Here is a 17,067-nt window from a genome sequence, read left to right as displayed (position 1 = left end):
GATGAGGGCAAGCTTTATTAGCCTCTACCCTGCAGCCTCACTCTCTGGTTAATAGAAGGAAGCAAGGGATCTGAACACCGCTAATGAGATCAGGCATTGTAAAGGTCATGGACAAGGACATTTAATCCATTAATATATCAATACTGTATGACCAGGAACTGCCGCGAATAGTGCTGAGTGACATTTTCTGTCTGGGGGATGGGAGGCATAAAGTAAGAGAGGATAAGCTATTTAGCTTGTGCCTATATGTTCTCAGTGTTATCTATGCATCCATGTTCTATAACATTAAATATGATAGAAAACAATTGTGACAGGAGGTAATTGAAGCACTATAGGTAGATTTGGATTCTGTATGAATCACTGGCAGGATATACAGGTATATCACAAATAAAAATTCATGTCTTCTGTGACTCAAGTTATGTACAGAATGGTGTTTTAATACATTCTGCTTGTATGGATTTTGCTCCTATAACAGCAAGGATAGATTTCAGTCTGTGTGTAAATCTGACACAAAAGTACATCCATATGGTTGTTAATGGATGTAAAAAGAGCAACATCAACATAAGGGCTTGTTTATAATGGTCGCCCCAGAGCAAAGTGCAAAAAAAAATAGTTGCAAAGTGTCATGTGTTCCATATTGGACTGAGCCCTCATCAGCCACAAGTGCAAGTTTTTATACTTACAGAATGGAGTAGAGAGAGTGCATCTGGTTTTGTATGCTGCTCTGCATTCCACAGTGGTGCCTTATGGATGGAATGTACAGTAGTTATTATCGGAATATCCAGAGTATAAATGTACAGTAGTTATCCCATGGCATGCCCCTATTAATATTCACAACACACACACAGGAACTACAGGGTCTAAAAGGTGCAAAGGTAAAGGGTTCTCTTGAACCTATGAAAGCTCAAGGCACAAAGCTGAGCTTGAACCAGGCATGGGTACACGCATAAATGTACTGTATATGGGTCCTAAAGGGCACTCTTAGCTCTCCATTATCTTCACTTATTCATGTGAGAGAGATGCACCTAGTTACCTAGCAACTTGTGACTGATTTAAATGTGGAACAAGTTGCACTGTAGTCTTTGCTACAGGCAAGTAAGAATTCTGAGTAAGAATGTTGTATTGCAGGTGTACATGTCCAGCTTAGTAAATAAGCTTTGACTATATTTTGTGATCTAATACTGGTTTTCATGAGGACAAAATAAAATTTCGTCAGCACAAAATGCAAAAATGTATTATTTGATTCCAAATGAATTTTGTGAAAAAATGTAATAAACATTATTTCTGTCTTTAGAAATACATTTTGAGCACAAATTAATTTTGTGACAACAAAATTATTTACAGAATGTGTTCATAGCATTCTTTCTGTGGAAATAAAAATTAATTTTGTGATCTTAAAATGTTGTAGGGATCCCAAATATTTGGGACCCTTTAGGATGGGTTCCCCTTTAGACAGGCACCAGAGGGTGACTTTATGGGATATGGACACCTAAGGGTGGTCCTAACTGTTTGTGTGTGAACAGGGAGTTTCCCTGTAGTTCTAACAGCAACCACTAGGTGGTGATGTACTGCAGTATAAAAAGAGATGACACACATTTTGTGTAAGGTTTTAGTCCTGGGACCCCCCTCTGTAAGAGGTTAGCTACAGGCTTCCAGAGAGAGATCAGAGAGATTCTGTTATACAGTATTCACTTCCAGCACTTCCAGTTTCCTGGTCAATTCCTCAAAAAGTGGACCCTCAACTGCCTGTTAAGCAACCACCCCAAGGGGGGCAAGGTCCCGGGAGTTGCAGGGAGTCCATACAGGAGGACTGCATGGATTAACCCAGAGAAGTTTCCCAGGGAGGGGTGTTACAGTTCAACCTGTCCCTAACCTGGGTTTAGGCACGCCAACCATAAGTGTACCTGCTCCCCCAAGTAAGCGGGGGCACAGGTCTCCTGTAGCGCCACACATAACTAAATGCATCTGGCGGTAGCCAAAATAGGGCTACAATGTATTTTTAAGGCTATACCTTTTTTTTTTCATTTTTACCCTGGCCATTAACAAGTATCTATTTCTTGTCATTTTTAATGTTGTTGTCATTAATGTTGTGTGTCTTATAGGCATCTTGTAATGTTATAATCTCCTCAGAAGAAGCTAGTGAAAAATAAAATCAAAGGAATATAGCGCCGACATACTGTTTGCAATTCCCTATAGTAAGTTTTTTATTTTTCATTTTGTCATGTCATTATTGCATATCTGTATAATTCTGGTAAGAATGCAGAGATCAGTACAAACTTAATTATCTTCAATTTATCTGCAGCATATTTGTGGCTGTCACCTGACACTGCTGCAGACAGTTGTCACATATTTGTGGCAGTTAGGGACAATCCATAAGTCCCCGGGTTTGAGACAATCCAAATAAAACAGGCATGAGAATAAAATCCTGCTCTGGAGGACAGTTTACAGAATTCAATAATAGTCTCACAATATCCCATTCTTCCTTCTGGGAGACCTACCCTGTATGCTACCTTTATAAATGAAGCTTCTTGTCAGGCTTTACTCTCGCATATTAAAACCTAGTCAACAGCTTTGCATAAATACTACTTCCAAAAAGATGTACTTTTAACACAGTTTCATTGTTGTCTGTACAGTGCTGTATATATTCATAATATTAAATGTACAATAAACTTCAGTACTTGTTGTGCTATGTAGATTTTTGTTTAAATAATTAGTGCTGTGAGAATCTAATATGTTACTAAGTGTTATAGTATTGAGGTTTAGGTTACTTCTTCCACTTAATTCTGGTAAACTGTTCTTCCTGCTACAGTGGAAAAAAACAAACCCCCAATATTTTTCCAACACATTATTCTTGAACTTGCTATGGCTACTATCTCTGTTATGGTTACTATCTCTTACTCCGTTATAAAACATCTCATGTCATAATGCAAAGGGACTGTTTATTTTAATGATTTTATTGAAAACAGTTTAAAAATAATATTTATTTGGCCCCTGTTGAACATAGGTTTATATGCCCACAGCCTTGACTAAACACAGTTCTTTCAGTTATAGTGCACTTTTGCAGGCCAAGCTGATGTCTTTTGCTTAAAGCAATAATATCAGGGGGGGTTCCTATAAATTTGGCTTTTATAGGAAAATAAATGGCCTAGTGTAGGTTAACCTTCTTAGTATTTATACCTATGGATTTAAAACATTGTAAATGACTACACTATAATCAGTGCATTTTTTTCATGCAAAACATTTAACATAGAGTAGAAAAAAACAGCAATACATTCAGTAAAGTGGTACAAGGCATTGAGCTTACAGCGCATAGTCAGGCAATTGGAAAACACAAAAGGTTGTCATCTAAGCTCTTGTAGTTTCCTGTTATGTGCACAAAACAAACTGTTTTAGTAGATATTACTCATTTCATATACTGCTTTCTATAACATGGAATGTCCAGTTATTATTTAAAATAATAAATTAATTGGTTGGACATTACAAATAAAAAATGCTTTTTATAACATGAAATGTCCAGTTCTTATTTAAAATAATAAATTAGTTGGTTTTACATTACAAATCAAAAATGCTTTAAAATGTTCTTAAAAATGACTTGGTGAATAGCAACATCCCAGTTCCGTTTCTGACCAGAGAAACAGGGCAGATTATGTACATCTAAACAACACAAGTTATACTGTCGGTGTTTGTTTTACTGACATTGCACATATATATATATATATATAATACTGTTTCAGATTTTCTCATATACTGTATATATTGCTTCACATTAAATACTGAAAATAGAAAAATCTTTAAAAACAGATAGTTTAAAAATGACTTGGGGATAAACAAAAGAGAAATGGGGACTTAATATAATACATCGCCCTACTCCTCTCTCTGACATTTTCCTCAAAATATACGTTTGAAAACATAGAAAAGCAGTTTGTAAAATCTCATAGTAATGGCTCATGCTAACACACTTTCACTGTGGGTTTGGATCACATTTTACAATTTTTATATATAGAATGGTATAACATCTTGCGTCAGATAAGTTATAACATCTTACTTCAGATAAGTTATATTTTACATTAAATACTTAAAATAAAAAAAGCTCCTTAACAAGTAATAGTTTAAGAGTTCAGCTATATGGCATTACTGCCACCAGTCCATTTTTCCCCCAGAGTAATAGGTGCATAGCTAGTGGCAGGCACAGGGAGTATACTTTCATTGGCAAAATGATTAAATGGAGGTGAAGGTAAAATGTGGATCCTAAGCCGAGAGAAATAATGTGATTCAAGATGAGTGCTGCATTATTCAGCACAAGAAGCAGCTTTTAGCTTTTATGCACCAAACTGGCATTACTAATGAACAGTATAATCCCTGTGCCAGCCCTTCTCTGTGGAGCATGTTACTATGACAAAGTGATAGCTTCACGGTTCATATCACTATAGTGTAAAACAGTGACTTTGTGTTTCTTAGTTATGACTAGATGAACTATAACAACACTGTACAGGCTAAGGGAAGAAATAACTATTCCTTGTATTATATGAGCATAAAAAATAACAATAAGGGCTTATTCTTTTTTTTCTGAATTACTATCAGTTTGTAGTAGCAAATTGTTATTCTTCTATTACCTTGCATTGTGTGAATTGTAACACAATCCTTGTTAATTTCCTGAGGTGGGGGTGTTAGAGCTCAGCGCTGATCTCTAACATTCCAAATGACAGGATGGAGTCAGACTGCTAAAAGTGGCTGAACTAATTATGATGAATTGACATATTAATCAAGCCATTTGCATAAATGTTCCTATTCCTTAAATACCTGACAGTCAGAAAAGTGTAAATAGCTAGGGAAAAATACTGAACTACTGGCTTTTCCCTGGAACCCCCAGTTTAATATGTAAATAATATATAATGCTATTTATAAAATAAATATAAATCTGCTTCCTTATCTTAAATAGACTATATAACAAATAAATGACACTGTCTGGAATATGGCTAAACAAGAACAACACCGTGGTGCAAAATAATACGATTGCTCATCTCCTTCTTCTGATAACTGCTATTCTGGCAATCGTTCCATCATGCAGGCTACTTCCGCTAAGAGGTAGAGGTCTGTGGACAAACAATGTGCTCAAATTATATATTTCATATGCATTAAACTGGTTAGAGTGGTTTCTTAAGAACAATAATTACATTATGTTAAACAGTAACAAAATACAAAATAATCAATATCTTATATACGAATAGGAGCAGTAAAACAGAGACTATTGACTGCATTCAGTTACAAATTAGAATCAGTTAAAGATAACACATTCAAGGTTGTCATATACTAGTTGACTTTTATGGTATCTGACCAATATGCCCATAGTCCAGACACATACTATATGGTCAGTCATAGATCTACAGCTTCTCCTTACTTCCCCATCTGCCTTTGCACAAGCCGACGAGGTACATTGGAAGATGAAATATTATCTGATCAGCTATAGGACCCATGATAATGTGTCAGCACTGACTTGAAAGTGATAAACATCGCCAGACAGTCAGGTCAAATTTTGATAAACTGTCTAGGCATGTATGGCCAAATATCGGTGTACAGTCTCTGCTGAAACTGATAGGCCATGAAAGGCTTGTCAGGAACAAATTAAAGTACTGATCCCCCTAACATCCACCCCAGAAATTATTTTGCAGTTGCCTAACATATTTTATATAGGGATGTGTGAAATCCACTTTTTTTGGCCGAACCCCTGAACCCTTCATAAAGGATTGGGGCCCTCTATTACCTATGCTAAGCCTACCCCCTGGGGTCAAGATGACTGATGGACTAATAACAGTGGCCCCTGGGGGCCCCTTTCACCTAAGTTGCATGGTTCCCCAAGTAATGTAAATGCAGCCATGGCAAGAAGTGAGAGGAGTGTGGGAAAAAAATAGTTTAAGAAAGAAGAATATCTGGGATGTAAAGAAAAGTATAAGATGTACAGAAATGATGATGAAAGAATAAAAAAATAGAAAGGAAAAGTGGAGAAAAGCAGGAGAGAATTAAAAATAGAAGGGAAAACTTTGTCTGACAGTGCTCACTGCCTTTTACTACATATCATGTGCTTAGTGTTTCCTATTAAAATAAATGTGAGCTGTGGGAGATAATTATGGGAGTATTTTTACTGCAGTGCATAATTTGCTACATCTGACATGTATGGCCAACTTTGACATGTATGGCTCCCCAAACATAAAAATCACCTCCGCCTATGAGTACCATCTTCTGTAAGGAGGCAGGTTGTCTTCCATTAACCACTTTTTCACCAGTGCATAAAAGAGTACGGGTTAGTTTTATATTCTAAAGCAAGGGTGCCCAAGAGGTAGGTCACGGTCTACCAGTAGATCACTTTAAAGTTTTTTGTAGACCACAAGGCGGGATGCCATCCCACCACTTCTTTTTTCTCCCAACATAACAGAACTTTTGACTGCAGCCATACTGCTGTGTTGGCAGTTGTATAATGTTATGCGGGCATAAAATGTGAATTTAACACTGAATTTATATATATATATATATATATATTGCTATGTGTATTTAGGTATTAAACATCAACTATTTTTATTAAACTAGATCTCATGATGGAGGCCAGGTGGCAAGAGTAGATCACAGGGTGACAAACTCTGGGTATCCCTGTTCTAAAGTATCTGCATGATGCTTTGTGGGTCTAGAGCATGTTACCAGTACAAGTCACAACATACCGCTCAAGATTCTTTACCATTGCCCCAGCGACTTGATCTTTTCTTATCTAGAAGGCATCTGATGAAAAAATCAAAATAGAAGCATCTGGATTTTTTCTAGATTTATATGAAGTAATGTGCCTTTCATTAACCACTTTTTCTACTTAATTAATGGCACTTCAAACAGGAGACATGGCTGATAAACTCCCATTCACCTTGTTCAAAGAACACACTCTAAAATAATTCACCTCTACTTGGAAATAAAAAGTCTATTTAAGCTTGTGTACAAGTAAATTGGAACTTGGACTTAATAAATATCTAGTTTCCATAACTCACTTACCAGGTGCCACTTCCTGGTTTGAGAGTGTTCTTCTCTCTTTGTTTTGATTATCAGGGACAATATCATAACTCTGGGTTTGAGCTAATGAAAGCAATGTATCCATATTATCTGCCTGTTAATTGCAAAATTAAAAATTGAAGCAACGATCCCTACGGCTAGTACAATACATGGCAAAAATGCATTTTTGTTTAAAAAAAAACAAAAAGTAGTTATCCTTTATATAATATACAGAAGGTTTAACAATACACTTGCCAAAGATGAGAATTACCCCATCTTACCACCATCATCTTTGGCAAGTGTATTCGCTAACCTGCGTGTCTTTTTGCCTATGCACATTTTTGTGGTATGTATTATTTTACAACTTTATGTATTATTTTCTGTAATTTTGTAATTAAAATTGATTATTGTTAAACCTTCTGTATATTATATAAAGGATAACTACTTTTTTAATACTTCCACTGTGCTTGTGTTTTCTGTGTGCAAACCCTTATTCTATTTTAAAAAAATGATTGATGCCAATGTTATTAATAGGGATGAAATATACAAATTTAGGAAGGTTGGTAATTTTTTCAAGAAAAGGTGGCAACCCTATGTGTCACACTAGCCTAAAGCAACTGTCATTTTTATAAATCATACAGTTCAATCAGAGAAGATAACAAATATCATCTTTAGCCTTTCTGGTCGGGGATTTTATTTCTGCTAAATAAATGCTTGATTAATAAATGATTAAAATTTCACTGCCATTAGGGTAAAAACTAACTATTGGATGTGTGGATGCTGGAAAATACTCACACAGTAATGGTACTCTCTCTCAGCAGGAGAAATCAGAAGGTAGATAATTATTGTTTGAAAATACATCACTGAGCATTTTCAAGCAATAATCACTTGACCCACGATTGCCCCAGGAAGCAAAACACACAGTTCCCCATTAACTTTATATATTGTACCTGCAAGGCACTACCTACTCTTTCTCATATTCACTCACAAGTACACACAAATACACACATGCACACACTTACTCACACACACTGACACAAGTACTAACTAATTTTGAATTAGGATACAGAACTCACCTTTACTTTCTTGCAGTCACCTGGATTCGGCTTAGGTTTTTTTGGAGACAGCAAATCCACAGGCACAGGAGACTGCATTAGAAGGTTTTGTAAATGTATGATAACAAGCTTGTATGACTGAAAACATATTAACAGTATAACTATTATATATATATATATATATATATAATATATTGTATTATATAATATATTTATATAAATATTATATTTTTTTTTTTGCTCTTTGAATACTGCATTAAACAGACACCTGCGGCTTCCCCCATAAACACAGTGCTGCTTTAGTCATCACTGCACTGGTGAGGAGAGGGCAGGAGGAGTACTTAATTCTCCCCCTTTTCACCCGCTTACCTGTGCGTTGTTCAGACAAGCAAGTTAGGAAGCTGCAGAAGGCACAGCCTACAACCTGTCCTTACTGCCTACCCTATGGCAGATTGTAAGGACAGGTTTCAGCTGCGAGTCCTAACGCTGCACTCTGCTCTTGCACAAGGAATTAATAAACAGTAGCTGTCGTTTAAATTTCCCCTTGTGCACCTCTTGCACTCTGGGGTAATGTAAATGACTTCTACTGTTTATTTGCTCACAAGTGCTTGCAAGAGTAAAGCTAAATTTGTTACCATGAATTCACTAGTCCATGCCAGTCCCTTCTTTTTGTCCCTTCTAGAGTGAAACTTAAAGGGGCAATATAGACCCTTTTACAACATGAAGTTAGTCTGTTGAACTAATGCTTTCATTAAGACATTTTAGACAATTACAAGGAATTGGAGTGTTTAAATGTCTGGGTTCCGGAGAGATAAAGCATTAAATTACCAGTGCACCGATAAACCTCCTGCATAATGGACTTCTGCTTACCAGTAAGCCAAACGATCAAGTGGATGAAGGGAGGGAGTTGTTTATGCAGAGCACATTATCTCTGTTTAAAATGAGAAAATATCGTTTTTTGTTTTTAAATTAAAAAAGGTGTATTGGTGTATATTTGGTTTAACTAATTTCCTTACCACAGGCACACAAGCATACAGCTTGTGCAGGAATTGCATGTGATACAAATTTTCTTCCTTTCTGAATAAATGGTTATTAAGGTTTGGTTCACTATTTAGTTTGGGATCGAAGTACATTTAATTTACAGCATTAATAATTGTTTCTAGATTCACCTCATCCTCAGTGGGGTCACTTGAATCCTGGTTAGGCCTTTTTGGGGACAGGAAGTGCATGGGGATTGGTGACTGTCTAGGCGGGGTCTGTAAAACATACAAAACTAATTACAAAGACATTTATGAAATGTAATTAAAATTAGAGGTATGGGATCTGTTATCTGGAAACCTGTTATTCAGAAAGCTCCAAATTACAGGAAGGTAATCTTCCATAGACTCTTTCTTTGTAATAATAAAACACTACCTTGTTCTTGATGCCAACAAAGATATAATTAACCCTTACTAAAGGCAAACCAATTCAATTGGGTTTAAACATTATTTTTTAGTAGATGTAAGGTATAGAGATCCAAGTTACAGAAAGATCCCGTACCCGGAAAACCCCATGTTCCGAGCATTCTGTATAACTGGTCCCATACCTGTGCTCATATTGGCTATACGGTTGGTTCTACTAGTGTCAATATTTGCAGATTTTATATAAAGCAAAACAAGAATAAATACCAAATATTGCAACAGAGATACAAAATAATGAATTAATAGAGCTATTATTGGACATGTTATTCTTCTAGTAATTTCCCCCATTCCTCCCTACGTGAATAACCACTTCTCCTGTAATACTGAGTGACAGAACTGAGCAGGGAGTGTCAGTGAATGCCTCCTCTATCTGTAATGTTATGTATTGGCGTTCTAAATCTAGGGATAACATTAAGCAGACAATTAATGATAAGATGCACAATTAGCTGTTATAATAGCATATTTGGATGCAGTTACCTTAATTAAGTTGATTTTTTTAAGCACTTGCACATGTATTTGCAAATGAGCTCTTTAAAATGTATCATGCAGGACAAATGCAAGAATCCTGACCTGCCAGATAAAATCATGGGGATCAAGGGATTTCCACCCAGTTGAATCATTCTGCTACAAATGAATGCCTTAAAAATACTGACACCAAAAATTAAACACTTGTTTACATCTATTACAACATTGTCTTTGCGTGCTATTTATAATTTTGGCTTAGAAGTATTTGCCTACATTACCTATTTGATACCCCATGTTCCCCTATGAGGGTGCTGCCATATTTGTGCAGCTGAAGTCTGTTAGCATTAGAAGCTATAACTGACAGGTTTAGAAGGGACAGTCAGGTTGGCAAAGCAGTCGGATTTAGGAACAACAATTACTTACAAACACAGCCCTATCAGCCAAAAATGATCAACATGACCTATAGGTAAATTTTAATCTACATTCATATTTTGAAACACAAACCTGAAAATAGCTATAAGGTAAGCCTGAGGCGGCAGTGGGACTTGCACAGCCTATGAGAGGGTGCAGGAGAGGATATGTGCAGCACTGGAGATATGCTGGAAATAGAGAACAAGCCATTATGTAGTAACACAAAAAGGCCCCGTAGTCTGCATCACAAAGAAACATGTTCAGAAACCAACAGTTGTAGGTTAAATAAAAACAATTTCATGTTAAAAGTTCTTTCTGTCTAAAAAATACAACTCACTAACATTGTTTATGTCACAAAAATCTGGAATATTGTGCTTATACACAACCCTGATTGAATTATGAGTTATTTGCTGAGGATTATTTAACATATAAATGTGGTATAGTTATACACAAATAATTAAATTTTCTACAATAAGGAAGTAGTGATGCTCACCTGATGGACACAGCGATGGTGGGTATGGGGCTTTGGGTGAAACAAATCTACCATACTTCAGTTCTATTGTAGACTGACCCTGCTGGGCAAGGACAGTGAATATAATGATTGGGGAGTACATATGGTTTCAGGTAAAATGATCTGTACTAGAGGAAGATAATACTCTACCTGAATTGGCAGCAGACCCAAAGAATGCCCTCCTGCTGTTGAAGGGCTTGGTGTCTGATCCACTCCATTAAATGGAAAGTTTATATTGCTGCTGGAGGGTGGAGAGGAGGAAGGATCTGTAATAGCATTTTCAAGTTGCAAAATGTGTGATTTAGGTTCATCCATCTCTGGGCCTGGATCTGAATGAAGACATATATAGAGAAGCTCATCTATTATATCTATAGTAAAAATGTATACTGTTCTTTCACACTATGCTGTGCCACCCTTTTCCAATACCTGACAAATGTTTGGTGGGTGCAGCAGGGTGAATTATTTACATTAATGGGAGGCTGTGTACAGTGAATGTAAAATCTCAATCTCGAGTTAATTAATCCTACTGGACCCTAATCATTATTTTAGTATAATGAAAATCCATCAAAATACTCTGCATTGTATTGCATCTAATCAAACCTTTGTTATTTCATGTGAGTGACTTTAATGTGACCAAATTATTTTAGAGGTTTACTGTCCCCTTAATTATTAATACATTAAGGAAGTAGCAATGCTCACCTGTTTCACCTGTTGCACAGAGCACTTGTTGGTATGGGGCTCTGGGTGAAATAAATGCACTATACTCCTGTTCTGATCCTTCCATTGTAGACAGACTCTGATGGGAAAAGACAGAGGTAACAATGGCTGTAGATTACACATGACTTTCTATCTATGGAACAGATAGTTAATAATAATCCAAATTCTACCTGTACTGGCAGAAGACCAAAATAAAGACTCCCTGTTTGAGAGACTGATGTCTGGTCCATTTGGTTAAATGAGAACGAGGCATTTGAAGGAGGACTTTCATGTTGCAAGGTGCAATGTTTGGGTTCAACTGTCTCTCGACCTGCACCAGAAATAAGGCATATAGAAACAATCTAATCTAAAAATATATGCAATTTTTGTCTATATTCAGGGGTTTTGGGGTATTTCGTATGCTGTGCCACACTTTTCTAATGCCTGAGAAATGCATTGTGGGGAGAGCAGCTTAGTCTGATTTTGCCATTGTTGAGTGTGTTATCTGAAAAGTAAAAAAAATAATAACTGGACTCTATAGGGCATGACCTGCCCTTAATTCTAGGCTTTTGGATTTCTGGATAAGGGATCCAATGCTCGTATTGCAGATGGCATAATGACATGCTCTTATAGGGTGCTTAGTGAGCTCAAAGTATATATCCTGATCCTGACATAGCTTGTATAGATGGTGTGTCTTTGTTAAGCCATTGCTTTTAAGAATCTGCTATTGTACAGTTACCATAAGTCCCCGGTTCATGGGGACTACCCCATTTCAGATTCCCTGTCCCCATGGAAAATTGACCCTGGCAAGTGCCCCTGCCTCTGAAAGCTGTCCCTGGATATCCCTGTGGCAACAGAACTGCCTCCCCAGCCATTAATTGCTATTCCAGGAGTTATCTTTTGTCACCTGACTCCCTTCCCTTCTCCCACATGCTTCAAATTTCCCATGCCAGCTTTCCTGTTCCTGAAGGAAGAAATATGTATAAAATTATTTTGAGATTAAAATATTTACCTGTGATGTTGAGTGGGTGTATGACAATTGGGGAATGGCCAAACAGTGGGCATGGCATAAAAACTGTGCAGCTGCATTTGTCACAGCTCCTTCCTGAAATCTGGTAACCTTATGCTACTGTATATTGCAGGTTACATTTCTAAAGGTTTTTCAAAGTAGCATATACAAATAGCCATGTTATGTTATTAAAGGAGACATATTGGATAAATGGGAAAAAAAGGTAATTTTGTAGGCAATTATGAATAATATACGGTGCTGGTTTCACTTTGTGCTAAAAATTAACCCTATCTGTAACAATGGCCCCTTTATTGGAGCTCCCTATAGATCCTATCACTTCTCTGTCCCAGTTTGAAATGAAGAGTGGGCGTGTCCTAATGGTCCCTGCCAGAAGCACAGTAGGAGGGGGAGGGCCAATCACAGCCCTGCACTCCCACAAGCACAGACCGGCTTCAGTTCCCTATCAGGTCAGCCTAGCTGCTGATTGGTTCCTATCCTACAGTGCAGGGTACGGAGGGCCGCCGGCTCCCCAGCTCATCCAGAGAATTCAGCCAGCAGAAAGTGGAACAGATGGGCGGGGCTAGTGGGGTTTTTGTGGAATTTCTCAATAAATCAGTCAGAAACACAACTTTTTTAAGCACAATCCTTCTATATCTAGAGGAGTATAATTCCCTGGTACATTCATAATTTTTTTAGGATATGTCTCCTTTAAACCCAAAACCCATGGTCTTAGCCATTACATTGGCAGTGGTATACGCTAGCAGTAGGAACCATACTGTTAAATTCTCTGTTTATCAGAATAGAAAAACCAGCTACAGTTTTTTTCAAATGTAAAATCCTAAACCACACAATTACCCTGGTTATCCAGATTTTTCTTCTCCCCAGCTGCACAGGTACTTAGCAAGCTCAAGCAAATTTTTGGCCGAGACTTCACTTCAAGGCCTGCAGCTATTTTGGCCTTGTTACTACTGGTCAGCCTCTTGATATTGACCAAAAATTCTGGGTGTTCCTTTTGGAAGCTGGGATTGTGAAAAACGTGCACCCCGCCTTCTTCTTCTGGGTAACAGGGCCTGCAGTCAGATCTCTGCACCTTCCTGAAGCCATACAGATTCAGCTGGCGGATAAAACTCTCAAAGTTTTTTGTCTTGAAAGGGTTTGTATCTTCCCTGTGTGGCACCTCAGGGCAAAGCACCTCAGACACAAACATCTGCTTGACTACAACAACATTTATCCCAGCAGTATCCCAGAATATTGACTGATAACGTGGGCTGTTTACTATACCCCACAACTTAACAACAAAACTATTGAAGTTAAGCTCCACAGTAGGCACAGGCTGCTCTCCTTCCATTACCTAACCAGGCTGCTAAATTATGACAAACCTGATACCTATAAAATGGTTTTAGCCACACTGTGCATAAATATACCAGGAACTATTAGAATCACTAGTCTGTAGCCATCTAGAGGTAACAAGTCTGTCCTGCCTAATATGTAGTATCACAATTCCCTACAGAGCATTGGTAATGCCTTTTGGGCAATGCTTCCTTGGAAAAGGGGGTCCCCAAGCAAGTCTAACACCAGCCTGACTTTGCTATGTCCTGGCACTATGGCACTTTTATGTCAGCCATTCTACCTGTATATAAAGCCACAAAAGCCCATGGCAGCCATTCTGCGCCACCTTCCCTCTCTCCCTCCTATAACGGGTAAGGGTCCCAGCGCACGGGCCGGCACATTTAAATTTCACCCAATCAGCTCTCGAGTTTCCCTGGAATGTTGCGCAGCAGCCGCACCCCCTTAGCGGAAGCTCACTTAAGCGTCACAAAGCACCGGGGGTTTTACTACAGCTTTAGCTGGAAAGCCCGACCCAATTTAGGGGCTCACAATGCTGCCGGACCGTACGTTTCCCATGTTTGACACAGACAAGGCGCAGCACAATGGACTATGCCGCCTTTTTGCAGGAGCCATACCACGTGGTTACTCCGGGGCTGACTGACCAATGAGGGACCGCGGGGCAGCTCCTGTGGCAGGTAAAGTACAGGGAAAGGTAAAAGCTCAGGGTTATTGTACGAAGTATTTGTGAGCCCCAGTGAAGGAGGAGAGCCAGGCCAAGGAGTAGTGTTGTCCAAGGGTCCACCTGCTCAGTCCTACATTCACTGCCCCACCTCCCAGCTCCATGCTCCAGTGAGGACAGGTATTACCCCAGTGCCCATTTGGAGTCCAGTAGAGAAAGTGCCACAATTAAAAAAAAATATTTTACTAGGTTGACTAGGGGTCAGTGGGCCCTGCTGCTCCTGACCATTTGGCCTGTTTCATGGTCATTCCCTATTTCTGTATGGGAACAGAGGAGAAATAGATGGAAGAATAGATGGTAGCATGTAAATAAAAGAGACTAGGAGAATAAAGAGGTTTGGTGATGAAAGGAGGAAAAATAGATTGGAGAGTGGGCTTATGTCTAAGGTTTTCTGGTGGGCCCCTGGGGTCCCAGTCCGATACTGCCTTCAAATCCACCGTCAGAAATCTTGGGTCCCCCCACCATGTGGTTCCTTGCTGGACCCCCCCCCCCCCAGCAGCACAAAGGCAGAGCCATATAGGTTAAGCAGAGCAAAGGCAGAACCCATACGGGTGCCACAGCTGCACAATACACTTGTCATATATTGTATGTCTTTGTACAATTTGTGCTTGCAGTGTCGGACTAGGGTGCCAAGGCCCCACCAGAAAACCTTAGACCTTAGGCCCACTCTCCCACTCACTTTCTTTAGTCTCTTAATTACTTCTTTATACATACTATTATCTATCCTTTCCTCCTTTTCTTCTGTTTATTCTCATATAGAATTGAGCAATAGCCATGGTATAGGCATACAAGGCAAATGGTTGGGTGAGCAGGAAGGCCCACTGACACCTGGGCCCACAGGGAGTTTTCATGGTATCCTGGTGGCCCAGTCCGACACTGCCTATCAGCAAGGAAAGCACTGCAAAAGCTGTAATTAGCAATACATGTATTGATTCCTTTGCTTCTTTGTGCCTTGGGCATGACGCTCTTGCTCTGCTGTCTGTCAATACTTTCTCATTTAACCTTCCCAATAATATCAAAAAATAAATAATATCAGGCAATAAAACATCTGTAAATTCTGTTCCACTGTGGGTAGTGAGAAGGTAATAACACATAAATTGTATAACTACACAAAAATGCATATGAATTGCATATGCTTGTCAGTAACTGCCCTTACATTTTTAACTGAATATATAATTACAACAAAGCTGAGAAGAGGTCTATAAGATACAAATGTAATTTAAAGGAGAAGGAAAGGGTTAAAAATGCAACCCCCCCCATACAATTTTAAATACAATTTATACCCAGTTCATTAACATAATCAGCGTCATTCATTAGCACCATTAAATATACAGGTGTGATTAAATCAATAAATACAAGTGTAAAATATATAAAAGTATTTTATACAAAGGTAAAATTTATAGAGTGTTGAAGTGATAAATTCTGTTTACAGCAGAAACATAGCTTTAAGTTCCAATCTCAAAAGTGAACCAGTATTGAAGAAAAGAGCAGGTCCCACAGGATACTAAAATATAAAACATTGTTGCTATGTTAAAATTGTTACTGAAGTTAAAAACATTTATTAGTTAGTTACAAAGTTCAGAAAGAAATATCTTACCCTACTCGCAGCAGAAAGAAAGTATCTATCCCTGCTAAGTACTCAAGAGGGTTATTTATCTGAAATAAAACGTACATAACAATAAGTAACCATCAATAACCTATAAAAAAACAAAACATATTAAATTCATCATTTAACCCTTTTGGATGATGGGATTGTAAAAGCCAGATCCAATTACATTCTCTTTGTGACAGTACTTTCTTTTTCTCTTGTCCCTGTTTAATAATTATTTTTTCTAAAAGCTGCCACCTAACTTGCGACACCTGGTGCCCCTTTGTAAAAAAAAAAAGCATTTTTTTATTTCTGCTGCGAGTAGGGTAAGATATTTCTTTCTGAACTTTGTTTGCAGCTCCTGCAGCTCCTGAGTGCCAGTGCTGTTGTTTCGAATTGGAATTTTGGGGAGGGTGCCGATCCCTCCAGCAGTGAGCACCGAGCATTTAAGTTTTTTGGAGAGCTAAGGGTGTGCGTTAAGGGTCATTGGTTTGTTTACCTGTAGCTGATCGCTACATTTTTTTACCTTTTTAACAAGTATTTTCAGAGCACTCGCCAATCGCTCTTTATCATCTACTGTGGCCGCCATGTTGGATATTTAAATTAGTCCTACATGGCGCCACTTACTGTAACTAAATGCACATGGCGAATCTTCTCCCTCCCCCTAGACGCGAGCGCAATGTTCTGTACCCTACTCTACTGTGCACTGCGCAAACACAGGCACGAGCTTGCTAGTAAGACGCGCTCACAGTATATGTAAGATGCGCATGCGCTTCCT

General features: G+C 38.3%; 2 protein-coding genes across 6 annotated transcripts in view; one reads left to right on the top strand and one right to left on the bottom strand.

Annotated features, from left to right (window-relative positions):
* Window positions 1-17,067, top strand: part of septin4 (septin 4) — a 44,323-nt gene that overhangs the window by 10,299 nt on the left and 16,957 nt on the right. The window contains exon 1 of one of the 3 annotated variants that reach the window (XM_031896715.1): window positions 14,682-14,821. The exons of the other annotated variants lie outside the window; for them this stretch is intronic. The gene's annotated coding sequence lies outside the window, so the exon portion shown is untranslated. Of the gene's footprint in view, window positions 1-14,681; window positions 14,822-17,067 lie in introns of those variants that run through there. 3 annotated transcript variants of the gene reach the window in all.
* On the bottom strand, window positions 3,502-14,580 carry LOC100485482 (heat shock factor protein 5). Of its 3 annotated transcripts, none has more exons than XM_031896716.1 (10): window positions 13,489-14,579; window positions 11,816-11,955; window positions 11,628-11,724; window positions 11,079-11,257; window positions 10,911-10,992; window positions 10,511-10,605; window positions 9,251-9,337; window positions 8,103-8,174; window positions 7,030-7,141; window positions 3,502-5,093 (listed from the first exon to the last, which is right to left on the bottom strand). In XM_031896716.1, exons 1-10 carry the CDS (start codon window positions 13,979-13,981, stop codon window positions 5,041-5,043), a joined length of 1,410 nt encoding a protein of 469 aa, XP_031752576.1. In that variant the 5' UTR covers window positions 13,982-14,579; the 3' UTR covers window positions 3,502-5,040. The 3 variants fall into 3 exon arrangements, with proteins under 3 accessions (XP_031752576.1, XP_031752577.1, XP_031752578.1); XM_031896717.1 differs by having other exon boundaries at window positions 10,911-10,989; XM_031896718.1 differs by lacking the exon at window positions 7,030-7,141 and having other exon boundaries at window positions 13,489-14,580.

This window comes from Xenopus tropicalis, chromosome 2 (genome assembly GCF_000004195.4).
Source record: "Xenopus tropicalis strain Nigerian chromosome 2, UCB_Xtro_10.0, whole genome shotgun sequence".
NCBI lineage: Eukaryota > Metazoa > Chordata > Amphibia > Anura > Pipidae > Xenopus > Xenopus tropicalis.
This window is presented reverse-complemented; position numbering and strand designations above follow the sequence as displayed.

Bases quoted from the DNA above. Each gene is read 5' to 3' on its own strand.
- LOC100485482 (XM_031896716.1), bottom strand. From the start codon at position 13,981: ATGGAAGGAGAGCAGCCTGTGCCTACTGTGGAGCTTAACTTCAATAGT. The intron at 11,725-11,815 runs GTAGAATTTGGA...TTTTCCCATCAG, and splicing joins TTGGTCTTCTGCCAGTACAG to AGTCTGTCTACAATGGAAGG. The intron at 11,258-11,627 runs GTGAGCATTGCT...GTCTTCATTCAG, and splicing joins CTGTGCAACAGGTGAAACAG to ATCCAGGCCCAGAGATGGAT.